This window comes from Lepisma saccharinum, chromosome 11 (genome assembly GCF_977018435.1).
Source record: "Lepisma saccharinum chromosome 11, izLepSacc3.1, whole genome shotgun sequence".
Taxonomy (NCBI): domain Eukaryota; kingdom Metazoa; phylum Arthropoda; class Insecta; order Zygentoma; family Lepismatidae; genus Lepisma; species Lepisma saccharinum.
This window is the reverse complement of record NC_139239.1, coordinates 17,461,964-17,484,979: the sequence shown is the minus strand read 5'-3', so window position 1 is coordinate 17,484,979 and position 23,016 is coordinate 17,461,964. Positions and strand designations below refer to the sequence as shown.

Below are 23,016 nucleotides of genomic sequence, written 5' to 3'. Positions count from 1 at the left end.
AGTTTCAATTCATTCCTAACAAAAATAACAAATATCATGGGTAAGATAGAGCATGTTCCCGTTTAGAGGGATCGAGAAATAATTGATAATTTGAAGTGTGAATAGTGGTTTATTAACACACCTTTTTACATACCTTGATGTAGAAACTATCCGAGTTTAGGGAAATGATTAATTCGTATTCTCAATAAATTAATCAAAAATACAAAACTTTTGTACTTACATGTAGCGAGTATCTATTATTTCAAACGATGTTTCGGGAACAACTGTTCCCTTCTGCAGGTTATTTTTCTCGGCTACCAGAAATATTTCATAGCCACGTCAAATCATCTCAAACGTCAGGAAAAAAGGAAATGGTACAATTTAGGTGAAGGCAGAATTTGGAAATTTTTTCTAAAACCTTTACTACTCCCATATTACCTTGTTTGTTTAAAACCATCACTGTAAAAACTTCTCAATCTAAAAACTTATATACAATTAAAACGTTAAAAAGACGCCTGCCTATTCACTTCCCCATGCTGACCGTTGGTTTCTTCCTCGCCGTATGCGAATTAATCTATATAAAAGTGAGTAAGTTGCACACATCACAAATTATGAATTTAGGAAATGGTCAATGCAACTATATGTGTGCTCCTTGAGTTGCCCTGCAGACATCAAGTGTCTGTTGCTCTACTGAATAGTGCCAGGCTTTTTCCTGCATTACACATTGGTGCGCATGCACGTGTATTCACTATTGGTGTATAAACTCTGAGAGTTTGTATCTTGTAAAATGAAGATCATAACAATATATTCCTCTGTTTTTAAATGGTGAGCATTTATTTCTCAATCCCTCTAAGCAGAACATGCTGTGTGTTGTCCAAGGCGTAATATGTGCCTTTTTAGCTTCATATCAATAAACATTACCACAATGACCACTAACATCATGTGTTAAAATGAGAATTTAGGTTAAAGGTTAAACTTACCTCAAGAATAAGTGACAAACAGGCTGGATAAAATGTCATGAAGACAATATAATTGACTAACACTGACATACACGCAAAACAGCAGAGAACTTCAAGTCGGCGAACACCTATCAAAAGACGACAAAAATGTATGAAGTGAATGAAATATTAACAGAGAAGATACTTAAATAATGCTTCCACATAAGTATGTTTGAAAATCCCCACAACACAACAACTCAGAAGAGTTGTGATGGCATGTAACTGAATATGTAAATGACTGTTAATATGTTATTTCATTAAAAGTTACATTTTAAGAAGTACTGACTCAAAATACATAAGTAATAACACAACATTAGCATATGACTCAGTGTCAGAAGGGTTAAGTGGTTCTAGGGTTCAAATCCTAGTCTGGGCATGGGTATTCTTGGCGAGTGTCCCTTCATCAATTTCATCTAATCATCCCCATCTTCGTGATTAGCCAAAAGTTGTAGAAAAGTGACACTAAATAATAAAAACTCAAATACAAATATAACATCGTTGTGTCATCAAGTTACAATATCACTACAAATTATAATAAAATATTTAAAAAGTTGATAATAAAAGAAAAGAAAAAAATATGCTGATTCATGGTGCAGTGGAGAATAAGTTATTTGGTGAACTCTCATTTATTAATTAATGAGTTATCATGATGTGGAAAATTAATTTTACGAAATACATGTTTGACACTACAAAATTATATATATAGAAATAGCAAATTTAGTCAAATATGGATATACTACATTCAAATCTAAAAATGAATTCATAGTGTGTAAATGAGGTAACATAAATCGAAAATAAGACATCATTAGATTCTTTGATGCAAAATAATCTAACACAGTTATTTTTAGTGGTTCTTATTTTATTTTATCTGCGACATTTCATTCTGGTTTCCCAGGTTGTGTAGTGTTATTGTGTGTATATCTTGGTGTAGCTTGAAAAAGTTCTGGGAAACCAGAACGAAACATTGCAAATAAAATAAAATAAGAACCACTAAAAATAACTGTGTTAGATTATTTTGTATCTATAAAAAAATGGTTATGCGAACCTTTAAGAACTTAGAACCTTTAGGTCCGAGTACTTACCAGACAAAGTACCTACTCCTATGACTAGAGTTTCCACAATGGTATCTAATGTGATAGTAGGTCCCAGCACAGCCATACCACGAGCAATATTTTGTTGCACCTCTGCTTGACTTGAAGAGCTTAATGCAAACTGTGCCAGCATGGATGCCTTCGTAAGATCAATCAGCAGCAGGAAGAAGAACAGAGCATCTCTAAAATAAAATGATATTTCAATTAATAAGAGGCAATGCATATATTTTATATTACGATCTTGCACACACAGATGTACTATGTAAAAATTTTAGCAAAAAAAAAACAGGCTCGACCAGGACTTAAACCTGTGTCTCTGGCATACTATGCCATTTCTTTACCAACAGAGCTACCGAACCAGCCCTAGCGTTGCCAATTCCACATAGGTAAAATGGCAGTAGTGTAAAATCAGGTGAAGCAAGGGCTGGCTCGGTAGCTCAGTTGGTAGAGCAATGGCACGGTATACCAAAGACCAGGTTCGAGTCCTGGTCGCGCCTGTATGTTTCGCTAAAATTTCTACATGTATTTTATAATTCATACACATTGATCTTTGAGTCCCGGGTTCGATACCTGGTGGAGGCACATAGTGGTTCGGATCCCACTCTAAACTGTAGGTCCAGTCCCGATTAGTCTTACTGTGCACAAAGTGGACTTAAAACACAAAATCAAACCAAAACATTGATCTTTGAAAAAGAAACTTTCGGAAATTAGGTACCTCATTAGAGAAATGATTGTGAATGTACAAAAATAATCCAAATTCAGAACTAGTACTACTACTACTAAAAAAATAAGAAAGAAAGAAAGAAAGAAAGAAATCATAAGTTAACCAGAGAATGTAACTTACTGATTCCAAAAGTAGTGATTAGCATAACTTCCAGTGCTTGAAGAAATGAGGGGGACGTGGAGGGATGATATCATTCCAGCTAGGAAAGTTAACACAAAGAATCTCCAGAGAGTTGTCTCATTGTCACCATGTTAAACACAGGGGCATAACCTCAGTTAGCCCTCTAAGGCTCTAGCAAACACCTCCACCTAGCACGTTCCACTTCGAGCTCTGTCATGTTTCTCTTAAATATTCGGCAATACTCAACAGTTGATCTTGAAACCTATATACTTGTCAATTATTCAATGGTTTCTGCTGTGCCCAAGGTGGTGGGAGTCACAACCAGTGATCGAAGTGGGGAAGTATGCACACAAAGTATTTCTCAGCTGTTGCACTGTCAGGTAATCTCAAGGTTTGAGTGAACATTCCCCCACCTAACAATTTGCATTTCAAGAACTGGTCACACACACCCTGCAGGATTCATAAAAAATACTTGAAATGAATGAAAAGAGGTCAAATAGAGAACTTACTATTAAAATAAAAAGATATAACCCCCCCCCCCAAAAAAAAAAAAAATATGAGCATGCCACTATCAATGCTATATGTAATTTAACACATGGCACTCTGACAGGTTTCATAAGGAACCCAGCTCGTTATGGAAAGCCCCTTCAAACTCTAGTCAGGAATGGATGTTTTTTTGTTTATTATTATTGTTTTTTGTATTTGGTTAGTTTATTTTCTGCCACTTTTGGCTATTGGCAAAGATGAGGTTGAGTGATGATATGATGAAATTGATGAAGGGACACTCGCAAAGAACACCCATGCCCAGGATGGCATCCGACCCCGGTGGGAGCCTGGCATTGTACAGGCTGTAGTGTGTTGTGCTAACCACTTCACCATGGAGATCGGCTCAGGCATGGATATCAAGTTTTCGCCAACTCAACATTTCAACAATTCATCATTTATCCTCACCATTATGATTAACCAAGAGTTAGAAAAGTGATGCAAAATTATGAAAAACAAAAACAGAAATTAACATTAAAAATGTATATTTTTGCAATTCTTTTTCTTTTTAGTTCATGTACCGTGTTCGTTTATTTGTGATCATACCTTCTGAAATTTTGAATGACCAACAATAATATGCACTTGTGAAGATAACTTCTACATGGATAAAATAACACAAATTTCATGAACTATGCATGTTCAGGATTCACCCTTTTAAAAAATGTCTTCATGTGGATGTGCAGGAAAACCTGGAGGATTTTTTCAACCAAGAAGATGGCACATATAAGTAATCAACCTTACAAATTTTTATTCAGTGTCATGGACAGCAGTGCAGATAGTAGAAAGAACATTAAATGTCATAATGTTCATTAGAATTCTAGTACTTGTCTGGTTGCTCTTTCCTTATGACTATTGGCATGAATGACATCACTGCCCTGTGCAGCTGTCAACTACTTATGCTTAAGAAGATTCATGTAGCTTCTTCCTTCTACCACTTGATTTAAGTTCCCTCTTATAACAAGGTAATAAGTTTAACTCAATAGGAAAAGTGGCTATAACAAGGAAGTCAGGATGCATTTCTCTGAAAAGTGAAAAAAGGTGTTGGTGACATAATTTCAAAGATCAGTGAGCTGGGTAAGTGAGTTAACCGGTGATCCCTGACTGCTGATTGCGAATGTATTTTAGTCCTGAAAATCCTTCACAATCCCCCTGCATGAATGGTAAGTATTTAATAGTAACTCAGGATCTTAAATTAATAACAAGGGTCTTGGAAGTGATTGAGCATGTCTCCCTTGTTGAGAAACTTGACTTTTGAGGGACTGTGTAGGCATTTCCTTTTCAGATGCTGCCCTTTCATTATGTCATGGAAATGTTAATATTTGATGTATACATTTTCAACCCTATAGGGTTGAAAAACTATTATTTGTCAGTTATAACTTCCGATGATTACACTTGGCGTTTGTGCAAATCAGTGTAAACTGTAATATCATCCTTAATTTCCTCTAAAAATTTTTGGTCTTGTCAAAAAGATATTGTGAACGCCTAAATGTGTAATTACAATCTAATTCAATAACAATGCTACAGCAACTTATACTCACTTTCTGTAGTGCACCCAGAAAGAAGGACAACTTTTTTAATTTTCAACCTATTTTTTAAACAATTTGCTCTTCAATTACCTGTAGTTCATAAATGAATGTTTTGTTTTACAAGTTCTGAGCACTGTTTGGTTACTTACATTGACAAATAATTTATTGGGATTAGATCGGCACTATAGTTAGGAGTAAAGCCAGTTAAAATATGGTGCTAACCACATCATCTGCATTATGGTACACCGAAAATAATTATATTTGTTTAAGTTCTCTTACTTAGCTTTGCTTTTCTGCATTTTTCGTTAATCGCCATGATAAGGATGTCTGACGATTACTTGAAAGTGATGAGGGATACTACGATAGACCGGTAAATGGCCCAACTTACATATGTGGAGGCCCATGGCTAGCAATATTGTGAACCCCCACCCATTCTATATACAATTTCAGATATTTATTTTAGATAAAGTAATATCAGGAGTTCGAGTTCCCATGCATCAGTGTGGTTAGCGCTCTGCCTTGAGTTCGATTCCTGGTGTTGACGAAGCATTGGGTGGACAATTGGGAAACCAATTGGAAGCAATAATATTGGACTCGGGTCTCAACAACCCAGAAAACACCCATTTAAAATCTGCTTAAACATGCCCTGGCCCTCGAACAGCTGTTGCGCCACACAGAAAATATTAGATATTCTGTTTCATTTTAAAATATATTTTCACCACTTTCCAAATATCAGTAGGAGGCCCTGAGCCTTAGCTCCCCACTTCCCCTAAATCCAAGAATGCTCAGGACTCGATCCCAGAACCTTCGTTGCACACAACCCCAATGGCTTCTGCAAACAAATCATGCAATGATTCAAAGCTAAGGTCGAAATCATGAACTTTGCGACTTACTGTCAACAAAACGTCTAACTTTCAGTAATGTATCAGTGTGAGTCGACACCTCTTATTTGCAGCCATTTCTTTTGATATTAACTTACTTTAAATCTGAGATATCGCTTCGAAGAAAATTGATCACAGTGGAGCTGAAGACAAAACTTGAGAAGACTGTGAAGAGACCAGCTATACCTAAAAAGAAAAAGTAAAAGGATTGAGTGCCACAGCAAAAGATAATGCTACATATCACATATATTTATTGATTTTGTATATTTTACTTCGCTTTTCTGCCATTTTTGCATAATCGCGAAGATGAGGATGAGTGATGCCATGATAAAATTGGATTAACACACACGCTCGCGCTCTCTCTCTCTCTCTCTCTCTCTCTCTCTCTCTCTCTCTCTCCCTCCCTCCCTCCCTCCCTCCCTCCCTCCCCCAGAGGGCTGAAGGTCAGTTTCACTGTTTCAGTAAACAATTCTCATTCTAATTGTTGGAAAACAGAGAGAGGAAAAAAACATGTTTGGAACTACAATAAATTTCCAAGGTTCTTCACATTCACCAAAAACACACGTATTTTTTCCTTTTCAGCAACTTTCGAGCGAAATATTTCCCCTGCAGTTAAAATGGTCCCTCACAGCTTGTACCAACATTGGAAATATTTTGCAAAAAAATTACGAAAATAGTAAATACGGAATTTCAAACAAACCTATGTGAGAAGGAGGTGCACAAATTCAATTGGTTTTGTCGTTAAAGTGTAAAGTTAATTAATACGGAATTTCAAACAAACCTATGTGAGAAGGAGGTGCACAAATTCAATTGGTTTTGTCGTTAAAGTGTAAAGTTAATTGCTTGCTTAGTTGAATTAGCTTACTTTACGTTGCTTTCTTTCCCTTTTGGATAATCGCGACAATGAGGGTGAGCGATTATATGATGCAGAGGCGAAGATATAGTACAAGCAATGCAAGCACTGCTTACAGAATTCGAATATCATTTAATGTACTTAATGTTCTAACCGTATTTAGTTTCCATCGCACTCGATTTCCCGAAAAAATGCGGCCGCAAACTCCCCCAGCAGCTCTGTAGCAAGCACCAGCCTCAATGCTTGCAGCCGTTCTGCGGGAAAATAAGGCCTCCGAAGGAGTCACATGGCGAAGCGTGAAATTGTGGTGGAACCCGTCCACAAAGCTTCTACAAAAAGCTGTGCTTTCTGCTTTCCGAGCTTGCGTGATTCCCGAAAATAGCCGAGTTCAACCAAAAGCAGAAGGATTCATCTATGGGTACGTTGCCAGCAAACACTAGTAACGAATATTTGTCTTCATGAACACGTAAACAAGATCGCAAATATAATAATAATTGTTAGTCATAAAATAACTAAAAGAAGTTATTATCACTGTTCTAAATTCCATATATATCATATTATATTACAAATTATTTTAGATTTCGCGAAATGTAAAACGCGTAAAAAAAGTTGACATTGGGAGTTGGGGCAGTGGAATTTCTGCACCCCCGTGAAGAGTTTTCTCAGGGAGGGAGGGAAGATTGGACGGACCTTGGTCCTGCACCCTGCTTCCTGGTCGGTCCAGCTCAAATTACGCCAGAAGTGTTCACCGCTACCAGTGTTTGCAACTGCCAAATTATTTACGCAGTAATTCAAGTGAGCTCTTTTACAAATTTTACAATCAATAAATTGACTGCTTTTGAATAAAACTTGGGGTGAAAATAAAGCTATCTGAGAAAGAACTATATACTGGTATTTGTACATGGCATAGAAGTAAATCGTATACATTCTGCATATTATGAGCACAAGAATATGTTTTAATGATTGATTGATTGATTTGTTGTTTTAAGTCCACTTTATGCACAGTAAGGCTAATCGGGACTGGACCTACAGTTTAAAATGGGATCTGAAACACTTGTGCCTCCACCGGGTATCGAACCCGGAACCCCTTGATTACAAGGCGACGACACTACCACTGCGCCATCGGGGAGGCCCGAATATGTTTTAAATTCTATTATTATGACGCAAGTGGTGTTCCCAGGGTCTTTTTACGGTCCCCATTTTGTCATCTTTTCCTTCCTTTGACGTTTTTTCTTAGATATACTGGGCCAAAAGGGGGTTATGTCTACCATCCATCCCCCCCCCCCTTCGCGCCGGGCACGCCATTGAATGACACTTTATTACTTAAATATTAATGTACATACTCGTTCTGCTGAAATGATTCTGATTCCTCCGTGTAATTTTTATCTCCAAACTGATATATCTTTCCTTTGTGACGGATAAAATTAAGGAAATAGGTTGGTATCACTTTCTGTTGTTTCAGAGAATTTCAAAGTGTTTTGTGTGGATGCTTGCATTTGCAGTTGTGGAAAGCGCGTGGGATAGTGTGAGTGTTTGTTGCTTCGTGTTTTGTGCTGTGAATTTATCGGAATGAACGCGTATTTAGGAACGGTTGATGTGAAGTGCGGGTGTATTATTGAGCAATTGAAAATTGCTTCGTTTAGCTCGAGAGAGATAAGTGTTAAAATGAAAATCGTGGAAGGGGGTCGACCAACACCAAAAGTTTGAAATTTATTGTGGTGAGTACATCGTCTATGCATGTGTTTCTTTGCTTTGAAATGATTTTTTTATTGTTTGTGTTTAACTTTTTATTTAGTGTTTAAGTTACTCCAATGCGGTTTTAACGGTGCCCAAAAATACTAAATTACATCATGCAGCGTAAAATAAAGAAATGATTCCCATTTTTTTTTTATCTAAATCGGTTTGGTCACCGTTTGACCATATTAAATAATAATGAACAAATAAAGGTACTAATAACTAAGTAAGAAATTCCGTCTCCCTTTAGTCGTATGCGGAAAGTTCGCATATGCAAAACGTTTAATATCATATGAATAACGTTACCTGGATTTTTTTTAAAAAGTAAATGTGACGTTTGCGGATCATATGGTTTATTTTTAGTACAGTCACTTTATTACGATATTTTGACAAATCCAGCGACTGGGTAAATGAGGCTATAAACCTTGAATCTTTCCCCTCGGCATGTCGTTGTACTACATGTTTTGTTGTACTGAAACATTGCTTGCCTCCTTCGTAAGACTACGCTTCGCTACTGATATGATGAACGGAAACTCACAAAGAACACCAAGGCCGGAATTAGAACCCGGGACCCCTGGCATCGTAGCGCGCTGTGCTTACCACTCCATCCATCATGGGGGCCGACTTTAGTGCTCTTAACTAAATACAATCTCTATAATGAAAACGAACTGTTATATCTCTATTCTTATATCGTATTTTTTTAGGGCTGAGCAGATACCGATGTCGATATATCGGTAGCGGCCGATACCAATGGTACCGGTATCGGAAAGTATCGGTTGGAATTCATCTACAGATACCTGCCGATACTTTTCTGCCACATTGGTCTTTCACGCGAAAAATCTTTCTATTTTGCACAAATTATGAAAGAAAAACTGATTTTTTTATTTATAACATGAGATCTATTTTTAACATTCTGATGTAATTCTTGAATGCTCTAAAGGAAATTTATTGGTAAATTCATGCATATATGTAATTGGAGAAGATTATTTATACACTAATATTAATCAATATCTTGAACTAATTTTGATTATTGTAATTTTCAAGTATCGGTATTAGTGCGGGAATCGGTAAAAGTATCGGTTCAAAGTGGTATCGGCTAAGCCCAAATATTTTTGTCTGTTCATGAAATAACAGGGGTGTAAGGGGTGACCGTGTCTCAAGACACCCCAATATCAACCTCCCTTCCACGTAGTACACCACTGGACAACATTTTGCAGACAAGCGAGGCTCTGGAGCGATTGTCTCTTAGTGTTTCTCATCTTATTACCATTGATCCTCATCATTTCGATTAGCCAAAAGTGACAGAAAAGCGAACTAAAATCAATCAATGTAATAATAACAATTATTATTATTGATTCACAATAATCTTACAAACCTATTAATTATAAAATTTATTATCATTATTACAAATGACAGTTGGTTTGGACCCCTTCCGAAATATTGTTCTAGATACGTGCCTGATTGATATCGATATATTGAGGTTGAAGTTTTAAAAATATTGACTCGATATTAATATATCGAGCAGCCCTAGAATTAACTAATCAACGTGCTCGACCACCGCACCGAGGATCCTGTCTCAGATTTATTTCATTCAGTCTTTCTATTTCGATTATTTCCGTCGTCTTTCTATCACTTGGACGAGGACTCTTCCAGGGCTTCGGGCTTGGTAGCGCGTTACGCTGAGCAGTCTGTCACGGAAGCTGGCGTGAGGGAAAGGAATTGTATCTGCTGGGTTCAACGTCGATGTCATGGTTTCTAGGTACGCTGCAATTTTACTAAGCACTTAATCAGTTTGTTAACATTTTGATTTGGTTTAGAGATGATATCCAGACGAGACTAGACTTCGGAGCCTCCCCGATGGCATAGTGGTAACATCGTCGCTTTGTAATAGAGGGGTCGATACCCGATTGAGCCACATAGTGGTTCAGATCCCACTCTAAACTGTAGGTCCAGTCCCCATTAGTCTATCTCAAAAACAGACCTGACTTGGCACAGAGACTCGGTTTCATCTCAAATTCCAAATTCCTGTCTCGTCTTGATTTATAAACAGTGGCCTCGTTGTCGTCTCGAAATATTCACTACGAACAGCATACACAGCGAAAACTTGCACAGCGCAGGTCTTAAATGCATGACTTAACCAGGATTCGAACTTCAGGCCTCTGCTACTGAAGCCGGCAAGTGTAGATACAAAATTAACATGAGTGTAAATTGTGGCTTTCGGCCCTTTGACGTCTAAAAAAAACACCTTAGAAGTCTAAAGGTTGCAAGAGATGAATTATTCTATCGAGTAAATATCGCCTCACCTTGGCGTCAAGAATTATGCGATCATCCTCGGGGACGACGCTTAGGCCTTCAATGAGCCTACCAGGCGGAAGCTAATAAAGTTATCCGCCTTCCCCCCCGACAATGGTAGATAATCCGTCACTGATTTCTAATACCATTCAGGGCCGTAGCTAAGCTGATGTGTTTGGGGGATGTCAAATTTTTATGTTAGCGCGTGCGTGTGTATAGGGCCTCCTGATGGCGTAGTGGTAGAAGAAGTCAAGGGTTCCATATCGGGTGGAGGCGAATACCGGTACGGATCCCACTTTAAGCTGTAGGTTCAGTTCCGATTAGCTTTTCGGTGTATAAAGTTATATAGTAGTAATTTATGCACACACACATACACATATATTACTATAGCTAAAAAGATTATACTGATTGTGATGTACATGAGAAGTTTTATTTAATACATAATTTGGAGGGTTTTTTATTCCTCTAAGCCACGTAAAATTTGGGGGTATAAGTGGAAGATTGAAGGGGCCAGATCTCCCCTTCACCCCCGGTTATGCCTCCCTAATGCCATTACATCTTCTTTAAAGACATCTAAACATTTCAGAGGGACCTTAGGGTGAGAAGCGCGTCATCTCTGCACGTGATACGGTGAATTGGCAAGTCCCATGTGGGTCAGAGGGAAGAAACATTTTGCGCCAAAAATAGCGGCACACGGAAGCCAACTCGCACGTAAGAATACTGACTGCTACTGCATTACGAGGAGTGAAACACAGAGGCACAGAAACATTACAGTCACTGACGTGAATAAAGGCTTACACTGTAAAAACAAATGTATCAAACCAAGCAAGCTGCTAAGAGCTCTCATGAAAAACTTCCTTTGCCTTCTGAACTATAGAAAAAGTAATCGCATGCACTGTTGGAGCGACATCTACCCCAGTACTTTATGACGCAAAAAAGACTTTCACTTTCTTTCCAGATAGACGCGTTTATAATAATCGTTTCAAGGAAATAAGAACAGAGGTTACTTTCTCCAGCACTGCGGGAGTCCCCGCCCCTCCCCCTCCGTTCCAATCTGTCTTCCTGTATCTCCCTCCCCTCAACATGCAAGAGCGTTCACCTCCCGAGATTTACCGTTGAAATTGGCCGAATCTGTTGCGAGGCAGGGCCATTTTCAGACGTCTATTTTCATCTGGAAACAGACCTCGATCAACATCCTCGAAGATACAAGGGGTCAGTCAAGTGAAGCGAGGGCAAAACGTGTGTGTGTGTGTGTGTGTGTGAGTAGAGAAAAGGGGGGGTACACTTTCCTATCCTGCGATTTCTCCTTCGTTACATAACTAATATATTATTGTCACGCGTCGCAGAGGATTTTCTAGTCGGATTACTAAAACGCAGCTTCATTCTCTACACATTAATCGAAACCATGAGGACGAAAGGTTGATAGCAACGAGATGATCATGCATGAAGCAGGCATGTTTCCCTCTTCGCTCTCTCTTATCTCCCCTATGTATCTATCACTCCCTCCATCTCTCTGCATATCTATCAAACTCTCTCTCTCTCCTCTCTTGCCTCACTCTCTCTCTTTTCCACCTATATGTCACTCTACCTCCCCATCTCTCTTTCCACCTCTCTCTGTATCTCTCCTTCTCTATCTATCTAACTCCTTCCCATCTCTCCCCCTCCCTCCGCGCCGCTTTTAAAACCAACTTGTAGCACATAAGGTAACGATAACATTTTTGCGAAAATTGGGACGGATAATGCCCTCACCAGTCATTCGGCTTGGCTAAGCACATTCTATGAAGGCTTGTTCTACAAGGGATTGAAAAAACAGACAAGCAGTCTTCAAACCTGCTGTTGGACAAGTTGGAAGTAATTCGTTTGCTCCTCCCCGCCTTCTTGATTCAACAAGAAAGGGCGATAACAACAAGGAAGCAAGTTACAATACCGATACCTACGTTTGGATCTTCTCTTATTATCAGCCGGAAATACCATGTAAAGGGTATAGTGGGTGTAAGAAATTCATGGCTGCCAGAGCTAGAATATTATTCAGAGAAGGATACATAGATTTGTACGTCTCACGATATAAGTAAATTCCACTGCGTCAAAAATGCCTATTTCAAACATTAATGCCACTTCCTCTTTCAGTACCGAGAATATGTGCGTATAGAGCGGGGAACAAGTGGACACTTACACCCTTGGGAAAAGACTGGGGAAAATTTTTATTTGGGCCATTATGCTTTTTGCGTAGCAACTAAAATAAATATGATTCCCTTTTCAACTGACAGATTGATTGATTTGATATATTTTACTTCGCATTCCTGCCACTATTTATTCCCTTTTCAAATCACTTATTGATTACAGGCGTTCTTCTTTCACCAAGTAGCAAAAATGGTATTTAACACTGTTTTGCTTTGATAACTAATAAACGATGTATAAAAATATATTTATGGCTGCTTCTACGTATTAATGGAAAGTTCCACGGACTGCAGCCTATATGATGAAATTAATGATCACTCTGTTGTGTAAGTTTTAAATTTTTAATGGGTGATTTGTAATTCAAAATTTTCAGGATTCCATGTTGTATCTTGTGGTGCCTCTGTTGTTGCTGTTGTTGTTAGAGCTTATTGCCGTTCTTTTTAGTCGGCCTCCGTTGCGGCGTGGTCATCATAACGCTCAGGGAAGGAAGAGGTCTCAGGTTCGAACACTGGGTAAGACACTTGTCCCATATCATCTGATGAATCATCCTCCTCGTCTCGATTAACCACTGGGTAGAAAGGCGACGGAAAATAACCGAAGCAGATTGAGTATTTTTAAAAGAAAAAAAGGAGGCTAGAAATCAATGAAGAATAATTTTAATTTGCGTTTTTAGTTGCTTTACGTCTCTTTTCTAATCACAACATAAGAATCGAACCTGCGACGCATTGCTTAGCGCGCTAACCGATCCGAATGAAAAATAAATAAGCCTTTCTGTACACTAGGTCAGCAGCGGTACGGCTCGGAAACCACTTCTAACGCTGGCCGCCACAACCTTGAATTCCCGTCAAGTGCACAAGCCCGTAACGTGAGAGAGTTGAATAAAACCCCAACCTTTACGCCTTGGGCATTTCACCTCTCGCTGGCACGCACTTTCACCACCGGCACGTCTTTCCCTTCCAGGTGTGTGCGCCACGAAAGGGAGAGTAAACCAAGCACTACGTCACGCGGAGAGAAAGAAGAAGAATAAAAACATTCACATGGTTGCGGGCAGCTACACGAAACAGGAACCGAGTGTACGAAGTTGTGTCTTCGTCCAACTTAATATATGGATCAGGCATCTCGCAAGCCGGTTCCAACCTTTCACTTTCTTCGACGGAATTGACCAGGGCCATTTCTGAGAGATCCGAAACGGCTCAGACAGGACATGATTCGAACCAGACATTACACAACTCATGGAACTGGCGGTGCCTGGAGTAAAATCGCTCCTGTGAGGTTATATAATAGGCGACGAAACCCGGAATAGCCCCCACCCCCAATTTAATGGTCCACATGCTGTTGCCTCACCTTTCCTAACTTCTTGTAAACGTCTAAGAAGAGGAAATTCCTTCAGTTTCCCTTATATTCAAATGTTTTGTTCCCTCCGCGTCGCTTTTCCCGCCAGGATGATGCGCGACCTCATTTATTCCACGTGGCCACCCATCGAAATTTCCGGTTTTCTAATCGAACGCTGCTCCAACTCATGTTCATTTGGTTCCACGCGATACAACGGAAATTGTGTACCAATAACTATTCGCATTTTAATGGTCCGTTTCAAAAGTAAGACTAATTCAGGACAAGTTGCGCAGAATCCGGAAAAATCTCATCCAGCGATCAAAGTTTAATCTTGTAAATACAGTTGGGGGACAAAATAATACGAACACCTGTGAAAAAGTATGCCACATTTCACACCGGCAGTACAGCAGCACCACCTTGCACTGAAGTCTGCCACTAGTGGCTGTGAAGGGGAAGGTATTAGTTTGCCAACAGCAGTCATTGGTGGTGCATTCGTCTATCATACGCTCTCAAGAGACACTGCAATGTCAGACCTGACAGAGTTCCAAAGAGGCATGATTGGTGGAGCACGTTCAGCTGGAGCCACGGTGACTGAAACCTCAAAGCTTGTTGGGTGTGCAAGGAGCACAGTATCAGCCGTTATGACAGCGTACACAACACAAGGTAAGATGGCGTCTTCAGAGCACAACAGTGGACGAAAGACAAAGCTTGCTGCTCGGGATAGGAGGGTGTTGAAGCGCATAGTGGCCCCAAAGCACAAGCAATCGTTATCCGAGATAACATCTGAAATGAACAGGCATCTCCAGGACCCCATTTCAACCAAAACTGTCAAAAGGGAATTCCATGCTGCAAACATTCATGGCCGAGTGGCAATTCGTAAGCCATTGGTGACATCACGTAATGCTGTCAAGCGACGCCAATGGTGCAGAGCTCACAGAAGTTAGTCCCCACAGCAGTGGCAACAAGTCATCTGGTCTGATGAATCAACATTCACGTTATTTCAGACCACGGGGCGCGTTTATGTGTGGAGAACGCCTCGAGATGCATTTCATCCTGACTGCCTCTTGCCGACTGTGAAGCATGGAGGTGGGTCCACTATGGTATGGGGCGCGATATCTTGGCATGGTGTGGGACCACTTGTTTTTCTGCATGGGAAGATCAATGCCAGTCACTATCGCAGCATTCTGGGGGATCATCTCCATCCTTTTGTCCAGACTTTATTTCCTGGGGACCGACCGCTTTTTCAAGACGACAACGCTCCTATCCACACTGCTGGGTCTGTCCAAACATGGTTTGAAGAACATGACGATGAAGTAGGACATCTTGAATGGCCCCCACAGTCTCCTGAACTGAACATTATAGAACATTTGTGGGGATATTTGGAGTCTAAACTTCGTGCTCGAAGTCCGCCTCCAGCCACACTTTCGGAATTGGAGACTGCTCTGGAGGAAGAATGGCTCCATATTCCCTTAAACATTGTGCATGACCTCTATGCGTCCATCCCACGTCGCATACAAAGTGTCCTTCAGTCACAGGGTGGTCCAACCCCCTATTAATAAAGATTTTCTCTACATTCACAGGTGTTCGTATTATTTTGTCCCCCATCTGTATGTTCATAAGTGTGTTCTTTGATACATTGAGCATATTTAGTGAGGCACATTTCAATTATTTCACTGTATGCTCTCAATGGGCTATTGCGAGAAGGGGTTTAGACTCGCCTCCCTCTATGGTGTAGTGTTAATTCCGTCTTCTTGTAATCAAGGGGGTTTTGGGTTCGATACCCAGTGGAAGCACAGCGTGGTTCGGATCCCACTTTAAACTATAAGTCCTGTCCCAATTAGCCTATCTGTGCATAAAGTGGGCTTAATATAAAAACTCAACGCAGTTTAAAGTCATAAAATACTGCACTCTTTCAAACAGTGCATTTGCCCTTGTTTGCATAACCAGTGTCAAAAAAATTCCCTGACTTTACCAGACATTTATCAAAAGGCCTAAATCTGCACACCATTCGGATTTACCTATTATAACTCACTCTACATCTTCAGTGGAATTATGAAACAACTGGCTCTAGTTGCAATATACATTAACTTTACGTGACACATTATCGTCTGCAGATATGTACAAAATCCATATTCACAGCATATGAAAGAACTATTATTTCGTGGCTTCTCAAGTTTCCTGAACCTTTTTACAAAACTCCCTAGCTTTCCAGGATTTCTAGGTCAGGGGCAACCGTGCTACGAAAATTTCCACGATGAGCCAGATGTGAAGAAACAACTTAATCTGTAATCTTGTAGAAGGGAAACAGTCATTCTCATGAAAATATTTGAAAACTCACTCCTGGAAATTCAAACAGAATTCTACAAAACAAACCGAAAAAAGCAGGTTCAGGCAGGCAGCACGTGCTTTCCTCACTGTCCCTCAGGGCGCAATTTATCCCAGTTCTATCTTACGTGGACGTGTCTCATACCCTGAGGATTCTGCAGCAGTAAAAACCCACACACAGGAAAGGGTGGGTGAACACACTGGAGAGAGTCGTGCACTACTGCTGGTCACTGCAAACGGAAATTCCATGAAATTCTTTACCTTTCCATCGCTGCTTCGTCAATATGATTTCGTCATTTTACTTAGGAATAGCTTATGACATCCCGTATTTGTATTCTCACTTCACGTCTTCTGACGTCACAAATACTTCCACGTTCTCTCCTGTACTTTAAAATTAAGTTTCTTTATTAAAGTGGAAAATGCTATATTTTCCCATTTCTTGTATCAGAGATTGTTTTTGTATTGAAAAAAATAAAGATCAGCGGGGGAGCCGAGATGTTTAACCTGTTTCCGAATTGAAGAGGAGAAAGATAATTCTTCTTCTTTCCATCTGCCTTTCTAAATTTGTTATCAAGCAGGGTAAGAAAATATCCCACCCCCTCTGAATTCTTTAAAGTTTTTGTATTAAGTCAACTTCATGCGCAGAACGGCTAATCGGGACCTATAGTTTCAAGTGGGATCCGAGCCACTCTGTGCATCCCCCCCCCCATCTCTCTCTCTCTCTCTCTCTCTCTCTCTGAGAATATATATACATCACAGTGGTTTTCTTTATTATTATTCTTCAACAATTTGAAGTATTTAGAACTTCATTATGAGGTGCGGTGGTCTAGTCGATAGTGCGTTTGAGGGTTCCTGCACACGCTGGGGCTTCATCCATTTGTGAAAATTTTAGTTGTAATTCACACAATCAAAAAACCCTAAATTTCCAGGGTCACGTGGTTCAACTTCACTTTAACAGTGCCCGTTTCCTGGTGTTGTATCAAGCGCATCTGTAAAACAAACAAATGGTCTGGTCTGTCATGCAGCTCTCCACAACTTCCAAGGAGATTACAGACTGTGTTCTATTGCCGTTGTTGTCTACCTTTGTGCCCAGGGCTATTACAAAATGCTGCCTTCTTTTATAATACTCCAATTCTCCACACCGAAATGGAGATGAAAACTAAGTAGGAAATCTGACCCTGAGGTGTGATTTTAATGTTATGAAAATGAAAAGATAAGAGTTCGGCAAAGCTAACTTTATGCAAAGATGACTGGAACCACAATTTAAAATGGAGCCCTTACTTAGAACTACTTGAATTTACATTGGCATGTTTCTTATTTAGAGGTTGCTTTCTTCTTGGCTTTAGCTAATCAGAGCGGTCAAAATGATGAAAATTCAAGTTCGGAACGAAAATGCACCGGCCAGGATTGGAATCCGGAACCTACGTTGACTAGAATCGGTTACCGAGACCGCCCGACGAACTACTCGTATGAATAGCCACTCGGTACACACTCGAGGAGGTCCCGTAACGCTAATAATTGTGGCGCACAGATCTTGCAGCTACCATCAAGTCCAATACTCTTTGCCCACAACCACTTGGTTCGTACGCTGTAAAGTCAGAATGTATACGGTGTTCATCCGACTGTATATGTGACATGATTACTGAGCTTAACTAAGCAAAACAAGACTTTGAGTGTGATAACTAAGAGGAAAGAGTAAAAGCAAACTTACCTTATCGTGAATAGCAAACAATACATAGCATGCCCGAGGCAATCCGATATTTACCCACTGCACTAACTTGAATCGCAGTGCAACTTCAAAACTTAATACCTTAACTGTCACCAACGTTCAAATTCTCTCAATTCCTTTAAACCTCTGTAAAATGTACACAAATATGGCAACAAAAAAGGGTGTATGTATTACTTATCACAATAATTTACAACATTAAGATTTAGAACAAACGAACTTGCAAACTGAAGAGGACTTTTTCTTTTTTATTTAATCAGTTGTATAAAAATAATATTTTCCAATATTCCGTTTTTGTATGTTAGCGACGATATTCCAAGTACTGACTTCTTTTAGATAAAACGATCCTTAAAGAATGAAACATTACTGTGAGAGTTCTCTTAATAAAAAGTGTGGAAATTTCATTGTCTTGTTTTCGTGCAGCGCCCGAGTAGACCCAATACTGACTCAGCACAATGTAGACAACTGAGGACTTACTCGAAAAGAATAGCGAACTTCGGTCACGAACATCAGATAGCAGTTGCAATGGAGTCGATGCTATAACCACTCGACAGTTTATTCCCAACTGAATCATTGTTTCCATCTGATTTATCGCTACCGTAAATTCTTCATGATCATTTGTGCCCTAAAGTACGCATAAAGTGTCCAGAAAAGTTCTAAGCACACAAAACTGCTCTACAGATTCCAGAGACAGAGTATAATTACCCAAATTAGAGTAACGCAATTGCCGACCTCCGTGGCGGAGTGATTAGCACAGCTCGCTTCGACGCCATGGGTGACAGATTCGAATCCCGACCTGGGCATGGGTGTTCATCCATTTCATCATCACTCATCCTCGAGAATAGCCAAAAGTGGCAGAAATGATTAAAAATAATTGGTGTACTGATTCGTTTTTTAAAAATATATTTATGGTGCACTCAACTGCAATTTCTTATAATATTCCATCTTTATGCACTTACAGAAAAAAACCGGTTGCATCCCGTTTTAGCAAATTGACGGGCGGACTTATTAAATTTTAACGCTAAAATATTGTATCAGAATTTGCACATTTTCCTTAAAAGTGTCCAAAAATAGTTTCTGAAAAGCGTTTCGGAGAGAGTGGTTTTCTTTCGCTATCATTCATAGTTCTATCTCAGTGGTAGCAATTTTTTCACAGTTCCTAGACACCCATCGCATAACAAATTGTCGAGTATCTTACGGACCTGGTTTCAACTTTCACACTCCACATCAACGCGTTCCATTTCATACGGAAGAATGTAACCTACAATAACACGATTTCTACATAAACTGAATAATATCTCATCCAGCTGCCAGCACTTACTTGCTGGTTCCTATTCCGCCTTCAAACGAGCGTATCACGTTCTCACATTTTATGAATTGCAACACTCATCGCCGTCCAATTTCCACGGAGAAATCAGCCGGTGCAGGACTTTGACCGTTATTACATAAGGCGAGATTTTCGCTTCGACTGGGAAGTCTTCCTTGACTGAAGGTTATGGTTAGATAATATGGTCGCCCAAGTTAACCAATTAGCATTTCTTGTCACACTGATGCTAAGGAAAGTGGCGGCAACTTTTCCCGCGTTTTCTCTATTTCGAATACAAGTTCCGAAGAATGAATCCTACAGAGTAAGGAAGTACAGCGCGTAGTCTGGATTTCGTAAAGCCTACTTTATGGTACGGAGCTAATTGGACCTTGACCGCCTTAGAGCTGACTTCCGTGATTAGGTGGTTAGCGTGAAGCGTTGCAAAAGCATGAATGGATCAATTTCTAAACACAGGGGTTTCGCAGAAATTTCCTTCTGGGGGTTGTAGGTTTGCATTTGGGGGGGAGGGGTAAGGGTGATTTAGAGCCAATATTACCATAAATTGGGCCTTTGTAAAAACAATTAGGACGTATGTGGATAAATCACTGCCTAAAAGTATTTGAGTTCCGGCCTGGGAATGGATGTCCTTTGTGAACGTTTCTTCATCAATCTAATCACTCTCATCGTCGCGATTAGCCAAAAGTGTCATAAAATCAACCGAAATAATACAAATACAAATCCAGAACAAGAACAAATCATAACTGCGATTTTGTTTGCTCGTACAGTCACGAGCGAAAGTGGGTTGGAGTACCTAAGTAAATATAGAAAAGTGAATTTTAATCCTTACAGCAAGGCAACCCCGAACACACATCGAAAATGCTAATATTTTGCATAAATGGCGATGGTCGTTTTATGTTTTGCATTTCAGTTTAGAACCAAATTTGTTATAAAATTATTTGAGACTGTAGTTGAGCACCCAATACACGTGGACAAGTCACAAGTCCTCCTCGCTGTTGTTCGGTCCAGGCACAAGGGCTTCGTTGGTCACGTGGGAGAATGATTAACATTTGAATGCAGTCCATGGAAATCATAACTTACACTCCTGGGATCCTAACAATGATCAAACTAATATAACCAAAAAGAAGAGCTACAATGTTGCATAATATCAAAAGACAGGATATGGTCAAAAAAAATTCCAATGCAATCTGAAGCTCCCAATAAGATAATATATTGAAAGTTTCGTTCTCCTACACTCAAGAAGAGTATCAAAACGTACAGTACATATAACTCCATTTAAAATGTTTCAGAATTTTTCACAACAACATTGGATTCCTACAGTCCTCAATAATGTCGCTAATACCTCAACATCCTAAAACAAGTGAAACGTACAGAAAAACCTTACGTGCTATGTATCTACTTGAAATGCATTTTTGTGGTGCTCTGGAAATATATATTTTTTTAAATCTAAGAATTACACAAATGTTTTTGCACTGGAAACTTCCATGGGTTTTCTTATGTCCACATCACAGATAACTGTACTTTACAGCCTGCTTTATTGCACTATGTCCTATCTTCTAGAGAAAAAGTATATTTACGATGTATTGTTTCTACACTGTACAGGGACACATACTTGTTTCTAGTATTTCTTCACCAAATGCACTTACAATAATAGTATTCCTGGTTTATTGCTACATTCAAAACTCCATAAACGAGAACTCGTAATACTGACATGTTTTACATCTTAAAACAAAAACATCATACAGTGACTCATGCCAACCAGAACCAACATGGAGACAAAGACACGTACATCTAACTGTTGGCTATGTAACCATCAGATAGAAGTGTATTGGGTTTTCAGATATGATCAACAAAGGATAGCTTAAAAATTGTGAGTGTGGCATAAAATAATTAGTTAGGGAACCCAAATCAATCGAGGTTTGTCTTGAGTCAGATAAGCTACTCAGGACTGGACATACAGTTTACAGCGGGATTAGTACAACTGAGCAATTTTGCCTCTACCGGCATCAAACCTGGGACCCCTTCATTACAAGGAGACAGATTTATCACTATATCATTGGGGATGCCCAGACCAGCCCCAATAAATTAGTCATACGTGACGGACGCTAAGAGAATCTTCTTTCTACTACATAAAACGTGATCATAATACATATACTAAGTAGGTCGTCTGTATTTATTTTTTAATAGAAATAAGCATATCCAAACTGGGGACATTAAAGACACGAGGATAAGACTAGACGCAGACTCGTCTCGTGAAAGAGATTACTTGTGTCATTCTCATCTTAAATTAGTATTTGCGCATTGTTAGCAATATTGGAAATTAGTTGACCGTAATAAAGGTGACCTACGCAAAGCTAAATATATGAATGGAAGCTTTTTCTTATGGTATATGTAGAATCCTGATCCTAGGACAGACTATGAACTACAATTTCCTTCAAACAAAGGAAACTGGAGAATTCGAAAATGATAATTCCACAAATCGTGTTTCCCATTCCAATTTTCTAGAGTTGTGCTGCAAGCAGTGCTCGAAGTGTCCATTGCCCCTCTACGAACGTCCATCTGGCAAAGTAACGGGTAACTTTTTAGTAACTTAACCAAACTCGGAAAACACATCGTTAACCCAGAGATGTGTAAAAAAAAAATAGGATTAAAATCTGTCCACTTGGGTTATGTGAAAAAACGTTGAAGGTGAAATTTCTCCCAGCACCGGTTCTTCCTGAGGTAATGACACGCCTATGCGAGTTATTTAACTTCGGCATCATCACACCGCATGGGTATTTTGTGGAGAAAGTTTCTGCTTACTCAGCAAAGCAAGAACCATCTTAGGAAAAAAAAGAGAGTCATCGCGAAGGGAGAAATGTGTGGTTCCCCGTTCGTGCATATGGATCGATGGATCTCGAGGGTTTCTGTACAACTCGGAAGTGAAAGTTCCGTTTTTCTTCTTGAACACTATGCTTAAGGTTTGGCTTTATCCTCGTTTGTTCAACATCACTCCTTGAAGATCCGCCTCCTTTGACAAGAAAGTTCTAGTGGTGCTTCAATGGGACTTTCACAACCAAGTTCATGGGCATGTTAGGGCGCGTGTCCTCCAACGCATATACAGGGTGGCGCATATTGTATCTACCAATGTCGGTTGACAACCCTGTCGGAACGCAAGTGTGCGTGCGCAGAAGCTTCCCATACTTTGGCAGCTGCAAGTCTGGCAATCAGTCTCCCATGGAATGTTCACCTGTTCAGACACGAATCATGGCAGTAGATACGTTCATCCGAACGTGTTTCATTCAGGAGACGCAGCAAGCACTGCGAAGAGAGTCCAATGATGGCCGCAGTCAACCCGTGCCAGAGAGCACAAGATGATACGATGAGTCAGACAATAGAGAGCCAATGGTA

General features: G+C 39.7%; 1 protein-coding gene across 2 annotated transcripts in view; it reads right to left on the bottom strand.

Annotated features, from left to right (window-relative positions):
- Positions 1-23,016, bottom strand: part of Hmgcr (HMG coenzyme A reductase) — a 231,876-nt gene that overhangs the window by 23,422 nt on the left and 185,438 nt on the right. For both annotated transcript variants that reach the window (XM_083130762.1, XM_083130763.1), the window contains 3 exons: positions 5,961-6,048; positions 2,060-2,250; positions 960-1,066 (listed from right to left, as the gene is read on the bottom strand). In XM_083130762.1, coding sequence (XP_082986888.1) covers positions 960-1,066; positions 2,060-2,250; positions 5,961-6,048 — 386 coding nt within the window. The remainder of the gene's footprint in view (positions 1-959; positions 1,067-2,059; positions 2,251-5,960; positions 6,049-23,016) is intronic.